The sequence below is a fragment of the Penicillium coprophilum genome (genome assembly GCF_028826855.1).
Source record: "Penicillium coprophilum strain IBT 35676 chromosome Unknown utg000002l_segment0_segment0, whole genome shotgun sequence".
NCBI classification, from domain to species: Eukaryota; Fungi; Ascomycota; class Eurotiomycetes; order Eurotiales; family Aspergillaceae; genus Penicillium; species Penicillium coprophilum.
This window is the reverse complement of record NW_026622721.1, coordinates 136,364-155,343: the sequence shown is the minus strand read 5'-3', so window position 1 is coordinate 155,343 and position 18,980 is coordinate 136,364. Positions and strand designations below refer to the sequence as shown.

The 18,980-nt window shown below is 50.0% G+C and overlaps 7 protein-coding genes across 7 annotated transcripts; 5 read left to right on the top strand and 2 right to left on the bottom strand.

The window, feature by feature from the left end:
* Positions 1-642: 642 nt before the first annotated feature.
* Positions 643-2,767, top strand: N7500_001454 (carnitine O-acetyltransferase CAT2; the record flags this gene model as incomplete). The annotated part of the gene is made up of 4 exons (XM_056672600.1): positions 643-717; positions 789-834; positions 916-2,578; positions 2,635-2,767. The coding sequence occupies 4 exons, from the start codon at positions 643-645 to the stop codon at positions 2,765-2,767; spliced, it is 1,917 nt and encodes a 638-aa protein (XP_056536119.1).
* Positions 2,768-3,939: 1,172 nt separating this feature from the next.
* On the bottom strand, positions 3,940-5,042 carry N7500_001453 (uncharacterized protein; the record flags this gene model as incomplete). Its single annotated transcript, XM_056672599.1, has 4 exons — positions 3,940-4,076; positions 4,178-4,362; positions 4,421-4,572; positions 4,638-5,042. 4 exons carry the CDS (start codon positions 5,040-5,042, stop codon positions 3,940-3,942), a joined length of 879 nt encoding a protein of 292 aa, XP_056536118.1.
* A 1,948-nt stretch (positions 5,043-6,990) lies between these two features.
* Positions 6,991-8,884, top strand: N7500_001452 (uncharacterized protein; the record flags this gene model as incomplete). Its single annotated transcript, XM_056672598.1, has 3 exons — positions 6,991-8,413; positions 8,470-8,514; positions 8,577-8,884. 3 exons carry the CDS (start codon positions 6,991-6,993, stop codon positions 8,882-8,884), a joined length of 1,776 nt encoding a protein of 591 aa, XP_056536117.1.
* A 2,185-nt stretch (positions 8,885-11,069) lies between these two features.
* Positions 11,070-11,570, top strand: N7500_001451 (4a-hydroxytetrahydrobiopterin dehydratase; the record flags this gene model as incomplete). The annotated part of the gene is made up of 3 exons (XM_056672597.1): positions 11,070-11,222; positions 11,296-11,358; positions 11,418-11,570. 3 exons carry the CDS (start codon positions 11,070-11,072, stop codon positions 11,568-11,570), a joined length of 369 nt encoding a protein of 122 aa, XP_056536116.1.
* A 445-nt stretch (positions 11,571-12,015) lies between these two features.
* N7500_001450 (peptidase family M20/M25/M40 protein) lies at positions 12,016-14,439 on the top strand (the record flags this gene model as incomplete). The annotated part of the gene is made up of 1 exon (XM_056672596.1): positions 12,016-14,439. One exon carries the CDS (start codon positions 12,016-12,018, stop codon positions 14,437-14,439), a length of 2,424 nt encoding a protein of 807 aa, XP_056536115.1.
* An 872-nt stretch (positions 14,440-15,311) lies between these two features.
* N7500_001449 (Sec62 family protein translocation protein) lies at positions 15,312-16,628 on the bottom strand (the record flags this gene model as incomplete). The annotated part of the gene is made up of 3 exons (XM_056672595.1): positions 15,312-15,497; positions 15,559-16,115; positions 16,187-16,628. The coding sequence occupies 3 exons, from the start codon at positions 16,626-16,628 to the stop codon at positions 15,312-15,314; spliced, it is 1,185 nt and encodes a 394-aa protein (XP_056536114.1).
* Positions 16,629-16,842: 214 nt separating this feature from the next.
* Positions 16,843-18,664, top strand: N7500_001448 (Lectin C-type domain protein; the record flags this gene model as incomplete). The annotated part of the gene is made up of 2 exons (XM_056672594.1): positions 16,843-16,905; positions 16,955-18,664. The coding sequence occupies 2 exons, from the start codon at positions 16,843-16,845 to the stop codon at positions 18,662-18,664; spliced, it is 1,773 nt and encodes a 590-aa protein (XP_056536113.1).
* Positions 18,665-18,980: the final 316 nt, after the last annotated feature.

Genomic DNA, 18,980 nt, shown 5'->3' with positions numbered 1-18,980 from the left:
GTTCAATTGAGTCCCCTATTTCACATTGTATGATGTCCGGAGGACGCTAGAAGCTCTCCCCGCATGAGTGATCGCCCGGAGAACCGGAGAATTCAAGTCAAGTTGATAGGATCAAGTTTATAGGGGCTCGTATTTGTGTGTCTTTTGAATACCTTCTCTTCGATCTTTTTGAAGACTATGATATCTACGGTACTTCGTGATATCCACCTTTCAATCTTCCCAGGGGGATCTTCTGTCCCTTGTGACTTGGTCGACTGGGAAATGGACCGAGGCTCATCGGTGGATCAGGTATTGGTATTTCCGTAATTTACGTTGATACATATAGTTAATAGGCCAACATGCAAGTCAACACATAAGTCAACAGACTCAATAATAATAGATATCACGACTGAGAAGAGTCAGATAGCCACGTACTATTGATAGCGCATTTACTTACCTTCTCATTATCTTGGAATAAGCAACTCGAAGAGGACTCAATACATAGATCGAAATGCATAGGCTGCAATACGCAGACCCATTGACCCCGTACCGGTTTTACCGGCTTCCCCGCCAGCCGAGGTCAGTTGTCTCCCTCTTATTCTCCCTTTCAGCTTCACGTTCACCTACTCCTTACACCAAACATCTTTTCATATAACCAAAGGGATGTTCACTGCTTCTGCTCGAAGCCGTCTGTCTACCCTACCAAGGCAACGCCTTCCTTCTCTCCTCGCCCGCTCCGTAAGTCCTGGTTACAAACACTGTTCCTGTGCAGTGAACTCCCCGGATCCAATTCGTTGACTCCCATATAGACTCTCACAATGGCTCCCCGACGAGCGGCATCTTCTGTCCCTGAGGGTAAGTAACATGTGCGCCCGGCGCAACGCGATTCCTCGCCCCATACAGAACTCAGAATGAGCCCCGCTGACAGATGAATAGGGTACAAGGAGGACCTCTCCAAGGGCAACATGCTTCGTTTTGAAGACTCTCTCCCCAGACTTCCCGTTCCCTCTTTAGAAGAGACCGGCCGTCGGTACCTCAAGTCCGTCCACGCCGTTGTCTCCGAGTCCGAGTATGAGCGCACCAAGAACGCCGTGGCGGAATTCGTCCGCCCCGGTGGTCAGGGTGAGACTCTGCAGAAGCGTCTCTTGGCTCGCGCCGCCGACCCTAAGATCAAAAACTGGCTCTCCGAGTGGTGGAACCAGGCCGCCTACCTCGCATACCGCGACCCCGTCATCCCTTACGTCTCCTACTTCTACTCCTACCGGGACGATCGCGAGCGTCGGAACCCAGCCAAGCGCGCTGCCGCCATCACCACTGCTGCGCTTGAATTCAAGGCCAAGGTCGATGATGGCTCTTTGGAGCCCGAGTACCTCCGCAAGGAGCCTCAGGCCATGAGCTCTTACCAGTACATGTTCAACTGCTGCCGTATCCCCGCCGAGGGCTCGGATTTCCCTCGCAAGTACCCCGCTGCTGAGAACCAACACATCGTGGTGGTGCGCAAGAACCAGTTCTTCAAGGTCCCGCTTGTTGTGGATGGTCAGCAACTCAATGTTTCCGAGTTGGAGAGGCAGTTCCAGCGCATCTACGAGACCGCACAGCCCGCGCCCCCTGTGGGTGTGCTGACTGTTGCGGACCGTGATCACTGGACTGCTGCTCGCAAGACCCTCGTTTCTCTCGACCCTGCCAACGAGCTGGCCTTGCAGGAGATTGAGTCTGCTGGTTTCGTGCTCTGCTTGGACGATGCCCGCCCTGTCACTCTGGCTGAGCGCTGCTCGCAGTACTGGCACGGTGATGGCTCTAACCGCTGGTTCGATAAGCCTCTGCAGTTCATTGTCAACGACAACGGTACTGCTGGTTTCACCGGTGAGCACAGTATGATGGACGGCACTCCCACCCACCGCCTGAACGATTACATCAACAACGTCATCTTCAACAAGAAAATCGACCTGTCCGCCCAGTCTGTGCGCTCCCAGCTTGCCGACCCCAAGCCCATCAACTTCAAGCTGAACGATGCCGCCAATGAGGCCATCGACTTCGCAGCTCAGTACCACCGCAAGCAGATTGGCTCCCATGAGCTGGTCGTCCAGGCCTACCAGGGCTACGGCAAGGGATTGATCAAGAAGTTCAAGTGCAGTCCCGATGCCTTTGTCCAGATGACCATCCAGCTCGCCTACTTCAAGATGTACGGTAAGAACCGTCCCACCTACGAGTCCGCCTCCACCCGCAAGTACGCCGAAGGCCGCACAGAGACAACCCGCACCGTCTCCGACGAGAGTGTCGCCTTCTGCAAGGCTCATGAGGACCATACCACCTCTCGTGAGGAGACCGTCAAGCTCTTCCGCGCTGCCCTCGCCCAGCACACCAAGTACACCCAGGAGGCCAGCTCCGGCCACGGTGTCGACCGTCACCTGTTCGGTCTGAAGAAGCTTCTCCAGCCCGGTGAGAAGCTCCCCGAGCTCTACCAGGATCCCGCATACACCTACTCTTCCTCTTGGTACCTCTCCACCTCCCAGCTGAGCTCCGAGTACTTCAATGGATACGGATGGAGCCAGGTTATTGACGATGGTTTCGGAATTGCCTACATGATCAACGAGAACAGGTAAGCACCATCCCCTCTATCTCTTTTCATTCGTACTCATAACTAACTCTTTCCAGCCTCAACTTCAACATTGTCTGCAAGCGTCTCGGTGCTGACCGCATGAGCCACTTCCTCAATGAGGCTGCCACCGACCTTCGTGACCTCCTCATGCCTGACCTGGTTGCCCAGGCCGAGAAGCCGAAGCTGTAGATGTTCCTTGCATATACCCGGTTTTTTTGTTACTTTTGGTGCTTCGGATTTTTGCTTCCTCACTCCAGCGCCTGATAGATGAATATATTGTTTTGGGACTTGGAATGTCTTGTATCTATACTTGTTTTACACAGCATGATTTGTCTCTAGTTTTGCTTTCTAGAATTGGATCGAAGAATGTGTTTGTTCATAGTTCCTGCATACATTTCCTATTCCAAAAACGGATACCTCTGCCATTCATCATACGAGCTATCCATTGTCTCTTGGAGTAACTAGAGTGACGTTTCCCAGTAGCCATCCACATTTCGTGTTGGCAGACCATAAGATATTTTAAGATACCAAGTCAACTGGGCAGCAATTCTCTTACATATGCCTTGACAATTTCTCACCCTTTCTCTCGCTGATGTTCTTACTTGCTACTTTCTTCACTTATATGCTTGACTCGCCGTGAACATCTCACGCGTAATCATCGTGCGTTCATTGTAGAATCGCTGGAAAGAATATCACTTTAGGTAGATTTGATTCTTCCACGTAACTAGCCCAATCCTGTTCTTCCTTGAGCTTTTCGTCCTTGGCTTACTCACGTGACGACAACTGGGAAACGATGCACGTGCAAGTAAGGACCTCCGGGGTCATGAAATCGGACGTCGCACCTGTATCAATATTGAAGTGATGTAAGTCGATATCAAGATGTCCGATCTTGTCGTAAGTGAGAAATTGGTACTCCATGTTCTCATCAAAAGGTGTACGACGAAGTTAACATGTATTGTCATGGATTTCTACACTAGTTTTGAGCTTTCCATATGGAGCCCTCGATACTTCCAATGGGAAGCCTTGCTAGTAACAGTAGAGTCTGCATAAGATAAACCACACTGCAACTTTGGAAAGCGCATATCACGTTGCGTATTCCAAAAAAATCGAAACACTGTCCTCGAAAGATGGGATATTGGATCTCAAAAGACCCATGACCCTTCATGAAAACCTTGACCCCAGGATCATAAAATCGCGCAACGTCCGTTACTTAGGGGCTGTGGGGTGTTCTGCGATCATTCTTCATCATGTATTGCATCGTAGAGTATTGAACAAGAGTAACCTCCGGAATATTATCGTCTGTATCATATCGCTTTGTGGGGGTCATTTCGACGGGCCGAGACACGTGCTGAATGCGCTTTTCAGTCTTTGCCGTCTCGCGTTGAGCCCATGGCAGGCGGGCCCGCGGTTTCGGTCCCCGCTTGCCCGGAGACACTGCCCGAAGTGGTTGTTGCAGGAGACGCACTCTGGGAAGTCGTCAAGTTGCTAATTTGTCTCTCTGTGGAGGAAATTAGTATATGCGCTTGGATCAAGATCCACTCTCGGGGTGGGGTTACTCCGTGGGAGTAGGCTAAAAACGCTAACCCAGGGTTTTCTTACCTAGTTCCCGAATCCGCTGCCGCAGAAGCACGTTTTCTCGGCTTAGCGAGCTCGCTTCGGCTTGGTAAAATGCACTCTCGTCCCGGCTGCCCCGCCGAGATGAACTATCCCGCAACCCCGGGAATGGCTCCACGCCTTCGGATCCACGCGAGTCTAGCGGCCGTAAGTTCGGTGACGTTGCTTGACTTGAAGGACGTGAGTTTCGGCGGTTCGAAAGTGAGGATGAGATTGATAATCTGTTACCGGCTGGAGGTGGTGCCGGACCGGGGGAAGAAAGCCGATCGTTCGGATGCCGGGGTTGTGTCATCGATTGCGGCAGATGATTGCGGGGTCTGTTGCTGCTGGTATTGTTGTAATTGGGCCTGCTGGCTGCGGATCATCTGAAGAAGACGGTTCTATATTCCATCAAGGTTACTTGGTTAGTTTACTACAAGATTTCCGGGGATGGGGATCAACTCACCACTTGTGCTTCCTGCTCCTGTTCCAGCTCTTGGTGTAGCTCTCCCAACGATGGTGCTCGCTGGTGATGGGGATCTGCAGTCGCGAAGACGGGGCTTCCACCATGGCTGGACGGGCTGGCTGTGCGGAATGCTTGCCCAATCGAGCTTCGATGGTGGTGGTCTGATGCGGGTGTATCGCTAGCTGCGTGGCCAGTACCCATCTCGTTTATGTTCAGATTCATGCCGGCATTGGATCGACGCCGCTCGGATACCGATAGTCGGCCTATGCTCGAGCCACGGGAGGGCCTTGGTGAGGCGTTGTTGGGGATCACGGGACCAGTTCCAGGGGCGGACATATTACGTAGAATGGAGGAGGAAGTCGAAGATGATCGGGATGGAGGAAGAGAATTCAGATCCGGGGGCATCTTCAGGCAATAAGTGCGTAGACGATGAGGACTATTGTAGCAGCTCTCATCTGTGACGTGAGGCATCCCGTGAGGATCTGATGACTCATCACTTTTTTTCGCGGGGTCAATCACATGATATCAAAGCCGTTTGGGGTGATGCCTGAGGCTGTCATGGAATGCTCTGGCTCACGGACTCACACCGAGTTTCTTTCTTGCTTTACGCGCCGAGCATGACTCTGTCGGGGTTCACACGATTCTTCCGGAACATGGGAACATGGGCCAGGCCAGGCGTAAGATCGAACCACAGCATCTTACAGCTTGGCCCCTGGTTGCGCACAGGGAGGGGAATACGCCGGTTTCTTCCAGTGGCGCCCAAAGTTACAAGTTCCAAGCGTCGTCTATTTTATGTATACAGAGTACTTTACATGTAAACAAATTCGGGCTATGGGATCGCCGCAACGATCACCACAGGATCGCGTGGCACGATACGATTTTGTCGATCCCAGCGATGTGATTTGCCACAGGAATGTACCAACGTCCGGGTTCGGGGGTCGGGGAACGTGTGGTGGCCGGATGTTGGAAGCCGAGGTGACTTTCCTTTTACCCCAGTGGGCAATGGCGGTGAGGATCTAGTAATCATGGGGAACAATGTAACAGCATGATGGGGAAATGTAACAGTCCGCAAAAGCAAAGGGCTAGGTGCCCTCCGGGGCTGCAAGGGCCGTGTGATTGACATGGAGTACGTAATTGACAACCTTCGACACAGCGTTCTGGAACGGAAGATCACCGAATGAGAAGTTTTCTCGCCAAAATTTGATCGGGCCGGCATTAAGGGGAAAAAAAAATATTAAGCAATGCAATGCCGATCACAGGTAAGCCACAGGGTAAGCGTAGTCCGAGCCCTGGCCCCAATGACGCTCAAAACGCCACGACCCTATAGACATGCAAATGACTCTGATTTAGCCGCACAGCTGTTGAACTGGGCATCCTGACGTCACTCGTAGCAAAGGCAAGTAATGAGCGACTTGGCAATATCTTGTTTGAACGGGAACGATTCTCAGAAGACTTAGTCCATTTGTTTCTTTTCTATCATTTGAAGTGCATATAACATAACGTTGTCCATCACACATGGAGACCCATGCGGGCACGGTCGGCAATATTCCTCCTTACTTCGCGGGGCACATGGGGTTTTGATATCCCGATCTCAAGTACGGAGTACCCCGTACGGAGTGATGTCGCAATTAAAAACTCGAAACGGACATAACTTCGGCCCATTGCGGCAACGGGGAAGTTCCAGACTGGAGAGAGAGAGAGAACATTGCTGTGTGGGTCTCATTACCCCAATGCGAGCTTCCTATTCCGGTGTACTTGAACAGAAAAAAAAAAAAAAAATAACAAATACTCTGTGTATTCGATTTTTATTTTACCTCAAGTTACCTAGGTAGATAGGTACATGGAGCACATCAGGAACATGTATACCATGTCCACCTCTACCTTGTATGTAGAAAGGGGAGAAAAGTCTGGAGAGAGAGAGAGTCTGGAGAAAAGTGGGGATTGGGGCATCTCGGCATCCCGTCTGGAGAACTGGTAATGTACCAGGTAAAGTCAGGTAAAGTCAGGTAAAATCAAGTGAAAAATCAGGTAAAAATCATGAAAATTCCAAGAATTTCACTGGCGGATCACAAATAAAGAGGGACATGCAAAAACATCGTAATAAACTGTAATGGAAATGTACTGACCAGAACCCTGGGAAACCTTGAGTTCTTTCCTGCATTGGGCTCTTGCCTTTTGGATTTCTTTTTGCTATTTAATTGATCGTCTTTTCCTCTTCCCTCGTTTCCTTCCTCTCTCTCTCCATTGATCTTCTCCATCCTGATCGTGTCCTCATTTTCTGGGGTTTCTTCTACAACTGGTCTTGGATACCAGTATATGCCCTATACTACCTCTACGTCACAGGAAATCAACAATGACGACTGACCCCGAGAAGACCGGGATCCCTCCACGGGACACCGTCCAAGCTGCAGAAGATGCCCACGCCCAAGCCGTCGTCAATGCCGCGACTGAAAAGTTGGAGGAAGATGATCAGCTCGAGGAGGCCTTGACCTCACCCTCGGTCGAGCTCGAGCTCACCGAGGATATGTGCTACGAACGACTAGGATACTCCTTCTCTGAAAGGAAGAAGTGGACGATCATCTCCGTCATCTTCCTCGTGCAGACATCCATGAACTTCAATACATCCCTCTATTCAAATGCCGCCACGGGAATCTCCGAGGAATACGGTGTCTCCATGCAGGCTGCACGCTGTGGTGCCATGATTTTCTTGGTGCTTTACGCTTTTGGTTGTGAACTGTGGGCACCATGGAGTGAGGAGTTGGGTCGGAAGCCCATTCTTCAGGCCTCTCTCTTCCTTGTCAACGTCTTTCAACTGCCCGTGGCTCTGGCCCCCAACTTCGCTTCCATCATGGTCGGTCGTGCCCTAGGTGGTCTCTCATCCGCTGGTGGTTCCGTTACACTGGGAATGATCGCCGATTTATGGGAACCAGATGCGCAACAATATGCCGTAGCCGCTGTCGTGTTCTCGTCGGTTGGTGGATCGGTGCTTGGTCCAGTGGTTGGTGGCTTCGTCGAGGCTTTCCTGCCATGGCGGTGGAATATCTGGATTCAGTTGATCTTCGGTGGTTTCGTGCAAGTGGCCCACTTCCTGTTCGTCCCTGAGACCAGAACTACCGTGATGATGAATCGGATTGCCAAAGATATGCGCAAGTCCGGCGAAAATCCCCACATCTACGGTCCTACTGAGGGCGTCTCGTTCCGCCAGCGCTTCCCGCCTCGTGAGCTGATGGCTACCTGGATTCGTCCCTTTAAGATGTTCCTGACTGAACCAATTGTACTGGTGCTTTCTCTGCTCAGTGGTTTCAGCGATGCTCTTATTTTCATGTTCATTCAGTCGCTCTCCCTGGTGTACGGCCAGTGGGGCTTCAACACCTGGGAGAAGGGTCTGGCCTTCATTCCAATCTTGGTTGGCTACTTCATTGCTTGGTTCTCCTTCTTTCCGGTCATCAGCCGCAACGTCAAGGAGCGCCGCGACAATCCGGACAGCGAGCGGGCACAGTATGAATCTCGTTTGTGGTGGTTGCTCTATACGGTTCCCTGCCTACCCATCGGTCTGATCGGATTTGCCTGGACCAGTTTGCCCCAGTGCCACTGGATTGGATCGATGATCTTTGCTGCCATCATTGGTATTGCCAATTATGCTATTTACATGGCGACGATTGACTACATGATCTGCGCCTACGGACCATATTCCGCATCTGCAACCGGTGGCAATGGATGGTCGCGAGACTTCCTCGCTGGTGTCCTCACTATTCCGGCCACGCCGTTCTTCACCAGTAAGTTGTCACATGCATCAAATTTCCGCAGTATTATACTAATGAACTTTCAACAGATATCGGTGGCAAGTACCATCTTGAATACGCCTCGACCATTCTTTGTATGTCTATCCCTTCCTTCTGCGTGAGCCATCATCTAACGTTGTTTTCTTGTTTTCTTTAGTCTGTATCTCCATTCCACTCGTCATTGCGGTCTATATCATTTACTGGAAGGGCCCAGCATTGCGCAAGCGTTCTCCATTTGCCCAGCAGCTCGAGGATGCTCGACAGCAAATACAGGCCGAGAGCCGACGAGGTTCCAAGATTGTTCCGGTCTCTCGCCTCAATTCCTATGTGCGCTCCCAGCAAGACCTCCGCATCCGTCCAATGATCGGCAGCCGAGGCAACTCTCGTGTCAACTCTCAAGCGAACTCCCGTGCCAACTCTCGCCGCAACAGCGTCAACATCGTCAACGTCAATGTTAACCATTGATCGCTGTTTGTTTTATTTTTGCTATGAATACCCAAATCCAGTGGGAGTAGTGATGGGACCGAAATCACTGTCATAGGAATCTATGGACATCTTCATATTACTTCTCCGAGCATGTTTCCATCCACATCAATTCTACGCCGTGCGTGGCTGGCTCTGATTCCTGCTCCCGGCGCTCGGTGGATATCCCTCTCCCCGATCTGTGGCTTTCTGTCGCTATGCACTTCGAGTATAAGGGAATGAAGTGAAAAGTGGAATCGGCGCGGGCTCTTAACACTAATTGTCTTTTGTTTTTTTTTGTGCTTGCTTTGACTTGAAAGGCAGGATTTATGATCTGGGGGGCGTCATGTATGCTAGGTTTTCGCGACAGAGCGATACCGGTTATGAATTATACCATTATTATTCGCTAAACTAATTGCTTCCTATTATGTGAATGTACACTGTAATCAAGTTGTAATTGTTTGATTTGTCTTCGACAAGCAAGTATTTCGAGACAAGATATTGCCTAATACGAGGATTGCGAGTATGAGCTCGATATAGCACATAGTACACCCATACATCCCTACATTATTAGGTCGTTCGGTCCCGATCCCAAAGACATGGTTGAGACGATGTGGCATTCTTGCCAAGAATCTAGGCCGATCCCTTTCCGGTTTCGGCCAGGACGGGATTATAGTCAATGAAGCCGATAGTCTTCGATTTGAACAAACCGCTTCTAGTATATCCGTGGAATCATTATCGGTCTCAACGCTTAGGTCACATCGGGGGATTGTGGCTTTGTCTCGGCTTCTCGGAAGTAACCCCCGTAACTCGGGACTGCTTGGGGTTAGTCCCGAATGCTAAATGTAGTTTAATATGACTCGATCACTTTGTGAAGTTGGATATCAGATATGTGTTTCCGTCGTGAGCCGGTTATAGATGCTCCTATCGTATGTTTGTAGGTAATTGAGGTCGTAGTAACACAGCTCGGAACCATATGGAATCCCCATTGTAATTGACATGGAGATAAGAATGCTCGGCAAGTCCCGGGGTTTCTATGGGGATGCCCATGTGCGGCATTGAAGTGCTCGTTTACCTGACATAAGCGTCTCCTGGACACCTGCAGTCCTCGTAACATCACTCGGGAAGTATTCCACATCCCCGGAAGTGACAAATCTTGGTAAGATTGACATTGTACATCCAAGTTTCAACTCAAAGATGGAGTGGGAAACACGTTTCTCTTATATAGAATCTGATTTTCAAATCTTCACGAGTCTGTTGTACAAAATGGGCTTAGAAAGATATAGAACAGAGCTACGAGTATCTTGGACCAGATCAAATCGGATTCTTAGAGACATATTGCATGTTCCCCGATATGAGAGGTAGTGTGAACTTTTAATTTGAATAATTGAAAATAAGTCAAGAGCAAAAGAAGGGTTTACCTGTATAATTGCAATGGAATGCGTCATAAAATTGCGCAAAATGGTAGCCCTAGATTGTAGACCAAAATGGGCATGAAATGAGTGAACCAAAGACTCACTCTCTCTGCTTCGGATCTTAGCACTGAACAGTTCTTGGCCAATTCTATGCTACACTTTCTATAAGAATTTGGTGCCCGCGTCGCTCTCGTCCCTTGCGCAGAGTGTGTAGATGTACATGTAGGAATGTATGTCTGTACAGGTCGTCAGTGCTGAAGGTTTCCTTATCGTACATGCTGCGAGGTGATCTGGACGAAAAAGTTACTTCAACAAAGGGTTATAATATCCTCAAAATCTGTGTTAATAGCCGAGAAACGCTTCAGTCTGCTCTGGTAAGATCTCGAAGTAAGGGAGCATAGTATATAAGGCATGCTTGCATTTCAATATTCCCACTTGGGCGAAATGCATAAATTTGGAATATTTTCCAGGCCGGGCAGTTCCATACCAAATATTCAAGAATATATAGAGATATATATAGAGATATAAGACATATGTATGAACAAGAATAGCATTGAAGTCTCAGCTTCCGATAAGATACTCCTTGGTCCGTGCGCCCTGTCAACATCTGAGCTCTCCTCTCCTCGCCATCACACCTTCGGAGGCCTCCGTACATAGAAATGAATTGTCTTACTTCCATGCGCCTCTGTGCGAGACGCATAAATACCCGACCTCTCACGCGACTTCCTAGTCTACACGCACCCGCGTTTCCGCTCACGCGCTCGTTCCCGAGGATGACATCCAGCGCGTTTCAGTTCGCCGAGGGCGAAGATACGCAGCAACTTGCCCGAGATGCCGATGCTTTATTGCAGCAGGGCTGGGCAAAGGATGGAGACGGGATGGGAATTACCAAGACGTTTCATTTTAAGAGTTATTTCAAGGCTGTGGTGAGTGAATATATTTTTTTTTCTGGTCTGGGACTGGGACCTGCTTCGGTGAGACTGGACTGACAATACGGAGGCATTTGTTAATATGATTGCGGCCGAGAGTGCGTCTAAGAAACATCATCCCACCATGACAATAGTAAGTGGGACGTTTTGAATCGGTGCCTGGAAAAGAAATTAAGGCTGACATCCTGTTAGCGGATTGGCTCAGTCGATGTGCACTGGACGACCCATCGCCCACGCGGATTCACACAGAAAGATGTTACAATGGCGCAGCATTGTGATCAGGGTGCTGATCTGATGGGTGCTGTTGATCCTGGTCAGGGACTCAAATGTGGTCCAACTGTCTAGGTCTCGAATTTGCGCTCGAATTCGCCAATTTATTCTTTTTATCCCTCCCCGGTCTGGCCCCCCCGACACACACTATCACCAGTAGATCCCCCCACTGGCGGTTGGAACTAGTCTGAATGTGAATTTCCCCTTGAAATCCTGACTGTTTTTTTTTTCTGGCTGTGTTCTTCTCTCCTAAACGGGTCGTTCCTCGATTTTGATTTTGATTTCAATTTCGATCGCGATTTCAATTCCGATATCAATTCCGATTCCCTACATTGATAGATAGATTTCGGCGATTTCTTGATGGACCTGCCATGACGTCGAATCAGTCCATGCCCACGTTCCTTTTCGATGATCATTGCCGTCTTGATTAAACCCTGTCGCTCCTTTTTCTCCAATGCGCTGAACGTCCTAGAGTCCCAAAATCCTGATTTGTTTTGAGCTGTCTTGAGCACGCTCGACAATGAATCCAGATCAGCCATCAATTGGCGAGCGCAGAGGTCATCAACTTGCGCCCTTACAAACCAATTTCAGTCGACCAGCGGCTCAAAAACGGTTACAACGCCCTCGGCCCACTGAGTACCCCAGCGTCAATGGATCTGAAGGTCCCATTCCGCTCCAGCCACAGGGCCCCGTTAAACGGCAATCATCCAAAACCAGTCTGCGCAATCTTTTTGGTCATAAGTCTTCGCGCGCCGACCCCACATTGGAGGAGATTATAGAGACACAGCCGGAACCTCCAACTGCCATTCTCTGGGATACCCCCATGTCACCCTCTATCACCAGCCCCCGCACCATAGACTCCAATCCCACCATTACCTCTCCGACAGAACCATCGCGCGCAAACTTAAAGACCTCCCGTCCGAAACCCGACCCCAAACACTCGAACCAGGAACAGTACGGCTGGAAGCCTCCTCCATTGTTCCAGGCCTATCCCCAATCCACCAAGCATGACTGCCTCTCGGCACCGGCTCTCTCTGCGGATTCCATCTTGCGTCTGCACGCAACGAGCGCAAGAAGTTCTACCGATGATAACCCGGTCAATCCGTTAGAGCAGGACGAGGCTGCCGATGCCGCTCGTAAAAAGCGGGAACAAAGGCAAAAGAAGCATCTCCGGACACTATCTGGTACCATCAACAAGGTGGAATGGACTCAAAAAATATATGTCCTGGCAACCACTGGTTACATCCTCCAATATGCAGGCGAAGGAAAGCACGACCGTCTTCCGGAGAGGATGCTGCTGCTAGGACCCAACTCTGTCGCATTCGCTAGTGACGCTATCCCCGGGAAACATTGGGTAGTCCAGGTCTCTCACAATCCGACTGATGATGATTCTGCCGTACCGGAACCCCCCAAGCCTCGATTCTCGCGCTTTGGCTTCCACAAACATAATACCCGGCGGTTTTCGCGCAACTTCCTTCTGGTGTTCGACAATCCCGATGCCATGATCGGCTGGTTGGCGGCCGTTAGAGCTGAGATTGAAAAACGGGGAGGCCGCAAATTCACGCAAGAGAAGCAGTTGGACGAAGACACGATGCCTCAGCTGCGGTCCAAATCAAACGTTCGCCAAACGGTAAAGAAAGATCCCAACCGCATTTCCAGTCTGTTCCTTCAACCCCAAGCCATTCAATCGCCCACAAAGGAGGAAGATGGTCAGCCTGTCGGTGGTACACCATGGCCATGTCGCCGCAGTTCATATGTGTCGATTAATCGTCGCTCATTAATTGAATCTCGATCTGGATCGGCGTCAACTGGCCGAACCGAGGCCACAAACCCTACCAACGGCTCTGCTTCTATCGGGTCGGACATCCGTTCTTCATCAATCACTTCTTCGAATGTACCCAACTCGCCGCCAATGGCCGCCGCCGCTTTCAAGTCTGATGAGCCTCTGCCGGAAGATCTTGACCGAATGTACACACGTAGCCCACCTCCTTCTAGTCATGGGCAACGACAATCCTTATATATGCCCCTGCCACATCAGCCTCCCCCCATTACCGATTTCACAGAGGAGCCACAACCGAATCACCCACCACCTGTTCCCGAAACTCACATCCGCTGTGCTTCACCACCGGCGCCTAATTTCAGTGTCCCCTCCTTCAGCAAGAAATTCGTTCCGAGGTCAGGGCCCCCCCCCGTCTCTCATGTATCTCCTCCATCGATCAACGGCTTTGTACACCGTGCTGAGACCGACCCAAATATTTCTGCCTTTACATCTCCTCCGCAATCGCCAACATTCAGCGTTGCTAGTTCTCGCTATACAGATTCATCGGAGCCTAGGCGCATATTACGACCCTCAAATTCAGAGGATGCCCTGACCAAAACCGTCCGTTCAGCACAGAATACCCAAAACTTCTCCCGGACGCCCAGAACAGCACCCCCCACAGGCCCTCTACCCGATCCCAGAGCATCTTCATCCCGACCACTCAGCCTGGTCGGTCGCCCTAGCGTGGGTCGTAAAAACATCAATTCAAACCAGGTCCAACCTGTTCCTCTGCCGGCAGAACCAATACCGCGCAAGAGAGTATCCACTGTGAACCCCGACAACCAAACTCCTCTGAGCATGTCGCGCCGCAAGAGCATGCCCGGTATCGGTTTAACAGTCGGGCCTCCATCTGCACCACCCCCCAATTGCCCGCTCCCTGAGCTCCCCTGGCCCGTCCCTCCTACCACTAATCCCACTCCCTCTGTTCCTTCCCCCGACACGACCGCGCAGATGCTATCCCCCTTCTCTGCAACGTCCCCAACACAACGATTCTACGGATCCGGACCAGTGCGGGATCATGTCGAAGATCGAAAGAGCGGTCTCGATTCCGTAAGCAATGAGCCGGCAACCAATGTCTCACGAAATCCTCGGCACTCGAAACTGTTCAAGTCTGCCATGGCCTGATTATTCCCCTGGTGTGACTCAACTTATACCTCGCTTTAACACCACTACTCCAATACTCCCTCACATCCTCGACGTTGCTTTTTCCTATAATCGATCTCTCATGACAATACCTCGAGATACAGTCCCTATACCCCCTTTTCTTTCTCGCATTTGTCATCACTATATCTGTCTTTTGGGCCACTCAGTGTCAGATATCCCTTTTGCAGCTATTGCATATCTGAGCCTATCCTATCCTTTCACTCATTGTGCGCATTGGCTATACCAACTCTTGCGGGCACACCTCAATTCCTCTTTTTCTATGTCTATGCATTAGATCTCTTCGTTTGGATTGTGTTTTTACTGGCATTTGTCTCTTGTATATACCCCGTTTTATCATATTTCCTTACTTTGCTTTGCAAGCCTCTCTCTACTCTCTGCTACTCGGTATTTTCTGTCTTCTATTTCCTATTGGGCATCTATGATCCAAGCGTGGGTTTGCAATGAGCATAAAGCATCGAACCAAGCGTGTACATTACTAGATTTCCTTGTTGTTTACTGGTTGCAATATGTGAACACAAAATATAACACAATAAGCCTACATTGACTTGATGTTCAGCAAACCTAGAAGCATAGGGTTCTTGGTTATGGTATCAACATTTGAATGCAACCTACAAAGAAGTCAGGCAATATAGTAAAGACAGAAACCAAGAGAAATAAAGAATTTCGCAATGATATCAATTCTTAGGAACGAGGCCCAAAAACGCCAGAATGAACATGGAATAAGAATCTTGAAAATACAAATCTCTTGGATGATTTGACATAAGCAACCATCTCAGACCGAGTGCGATCAATTCTGATCTATCGGCTTTTGATGTCGTTCAGAACTAGCAGCACTACTCCTCTACCTCTTCCACACTTGCGCTCAGACCTCGTCGCGCTGCGACTGTGGACGGGGTAGAAGTGGGCTCGGCGGAGCTTGTGGCTGCCGAGGAGGCGTTTGCTGAGGAAGCAGCTGCGGTGACCGGGGCGGGAGCAGAGGCTGAGGCCTTGGATTTGCTGGACTTTTTGCTCTTTTTTGTCTGTGCGGGTTGACTGTCAGGTTTACTATTCCTAATAATATGCGAATGGAGATGTGCATACCTCTTGCCAGCCCCATAGAGGCTTGAAGCTGTCGAAGAATCCAACATCCTCGAACAGATTCGGGAATAGCCAGAGACCCGGAGCCACGGTGAATACAGTGATGCAGAATAGGATCAAACGGAAGATAGCCATGGCGAAGAAGAGACCCAACAGTCCCATCATGCCAACACTCAGATACCACACTCCCTGGCGCATAATCATGGGCCACAACGGGAACAAAACAACGGCGAAAATACCCGCAACCACAGCGGCAGCCATGGCCTTTTGCTTCCACTGCGGACCGTCGTACAACCAAACATAATGCATCATCGGGTCAGTCTCCTGGTGCTGTTCGATCTTCACGGTCCATAGACCCTTGGTGCGGTTCTTGGGCTTGGCATGGTTGTGTCCTTCATGGGGATCAACCTTGCTTACTCGAAGAGCCAAAAGAGAAAGTGGAAGGAGCTTGAAGACATTCTCGGCGGACGCGCGGTCGGTCACTGGAGGGAGGAGAGAGTTCTTCTTTGAGGCAGCTTTGGCGTATGCGGGGGATTCAATGGCTCTGATTGCGCGCTTGACTGCATTGAAGAAAGAAACCCCTGTTAGCTGATGATTCCTTGTAGGTAGTTAGACCCCGATCGGTACTCACCCTTGAACATGTCCTTGCGCTGTCCGTCCATAATACATGTGCGTGGCTTGAGGTTTTGCGACCGCAGCCAGTTGGCCACTGCTATCGCCTTTGGGTCTGGGGGATTGTTGGGATTCACAGGCACCTGCTGTGTGGTTGTGTGTTGGTGCTGGTGCTGATGCTGCTGGGGTGCGGACGGAGCTTGTTGTCCTTCTGGTGCTGCTTGACCCTGTTGTTCAGCCTGGAGCTTCTGTTGCTGTTGGTGGGCTTGCATTGCTCGCATGCGCAACTGCGCAACATATTGCTCAGTAGTTAGACCAAGCTTTTCAGCATCAGCAGCCAGCTGCTCACGTTGCTTCGCGGCAAATTGCTGCGGCGTCATCCCTCGTTTGGCGGCTTCGGCGGCGAACTGTTGTTGCATTGCCGCCATTTGCTCAGGGCTGGGCTGGCCGGGGGTAGCCATTTTGAATTAAAATGAAATAAAAAGCAGAGAGAAAAGGAAGAGAGTGTAAGGGAGTTGTGAAAGGAAGAGAGAGAGAAGTGGCCAGATTGACTCAGCTGATTTGTCCGCCCTCCCGACTTCCCCAAGCTTAGTCTTCTTCCCTCTCCAACGTCATGAATATCCACTGAATCTACATCGAACATGCGCCTAAGAGCTATGCTCATGTCGATTCTCAATGTCTGCCAAATATGACCCTGCAGCTACTTTGACAAATGCTACTTGGGTCGCTGTCATACTGGTATGTGATTCGGCTCGCAATGAATGCCTCCCCACTCATGATTTCTTAGAGCGAACGAGATGTCGCTGGTCAAATTCCAATTAATTATGTGACAAACCCTGCTGTTTCAGTGTCAGCTGCGTGCTTTGGAAACCGCATATATGATCGAGAAGCCGCTGTAAAATGTTTCTCCAATCTCATAGCAATCGGGTACCGACGTCTTGTTGTCGATCTATATTGGTCGGTCAGCCGTAGGGCTTGGTCTTTCTGCCCGGTGTCTATTCCGGTCAGATCTGAAGCAGCTGCGTCCTCAGAGACCTCCACAACCAAGACAAGAGACTCTGCGACGACAAATGATGATCCACATGATCGCACTCTGTATGGGTTAGGCTCATACAAGTGCACTGATAATCTCGATCCCGGCACCTTGGCAGAAGTACTAGATGGTTATTTCCGAGACACAAACGAACAGTTGACCGTGTACACGACGTATCTCGTCCTCAATCTCCACGTTGCCGCAAGTGGCTCCACGCCAGATGAGCCTGCTTCGTCCATATCAGGTGGTCAATTACCATCAGAAACCGAGCGAGCAGGCACGATCCTCGGAAATGCCCTAAGCGACTTTATTTATACCCCAGCTCAGCTCGCCTCCGACCGAAGAAATCTAAACGATTCATGGTATCAAGTCGAGCAGAGTTATATGCCCATCACAGAGTATTTCACCGTTCATGAAAATGAAAAAGGCGAACAGAGCACCCCGGATGGCTGGCCATCGTCAAAATACATCCAGCTCGCGAAACGTGATCGGCTACTGATTGAATATGGCTCTATCGATGCCCAACTGGTGCATTACAATCTGTCTACCGAAGACAATTCAGTCTTTTCTCCCGGACTCCTGACTTCCGATGTGAAGATCTCTGCCACCACAAACGGCACTCTTATTTCAGGCTGTCTGTATGACCCTGAATTCACACGCGTGTCTCAAACTAAGTCATCATGGGCTCTATCCAATCAACTCCCTGTCCCTGATGGTTTTTCCACAGACGAGACAATGGATTCGCTAGCGAATGTTCTCTCTGACATCACCGCTTGTGGTCTCTCGCCTATGCTTAATACCACTCTCTTCGGCCAGACTGCAGACCAGCAAGTTGAATATTACCGTAATGTCTCCCTCTCCTCTTCCTGGGCTTGGGCAATTGGTGAGCCACACGATGCAAACTATGCCGGTGGCGATGGTGATCCCAAGTATGACCGCTGTGCGATCATGGATCTAACGCTCGACGGCCATTGGCGATCCACAAACTGCACCGAGCAGCGGCGTGGCGCTTGCCGAATCGGTCATTCGCCTTTCTCCTGGGTCCTGTCAAACAGGTCCGACTCTTTCTCCAACGTCCAAAATACATGTCCACCAGGTTCAAGCTTCGCTGTACCGCGTACCGGTCTCGAGAACACATATCTCTACCGATATCTGCTTTCTCTGCCAGAGACAAAAGTCGACTTGGGTTCCGCAGATCCCGCCCTTCGAGAGGTCTTTGTAAACTTCAACTCGATGGATGTTACTTCCTGCTGGGTATCCGGTGGCTATGATTCGACCTGTCCCTATGCCTCTGACCCGCAGCAACTCGAGCGCCAAACAGTGCTTGTCGCAGCAATTGCGGGTATCATCATTCTTATCATCGCAGCTTTGACCCTTTTTGTCAAATGCAACGCCAACCGCCGTAATTCCCGGCGCAGAAAGCGTCTTATTGCAGGATGGGAATATGAAGGTGTTCCCTCGTGAGGCATTTGCTGCACTTGAAATTATACTCAGTGATGGCTCGCTCAGCACCCCCTGTTATCTCAGCTTTTGGGGTGTCACTTTTGAATTTACATCATTGAGAATATGTGAATTACCTTGTGTTCTTACTTCACATGGTAATATCTACAATGTTTAATGTTAAATTATTGAATGGATAGGTCAATGTTCACTGAGGGCCAAAACTACATACAACAAAAATGATACCATAATACATCAAGATAATTCGAATCCATACATATCTCCATGAATATCAAACCAATTGAAAAGGGATATAGAAGTCCCAAACAAAACACAAGTC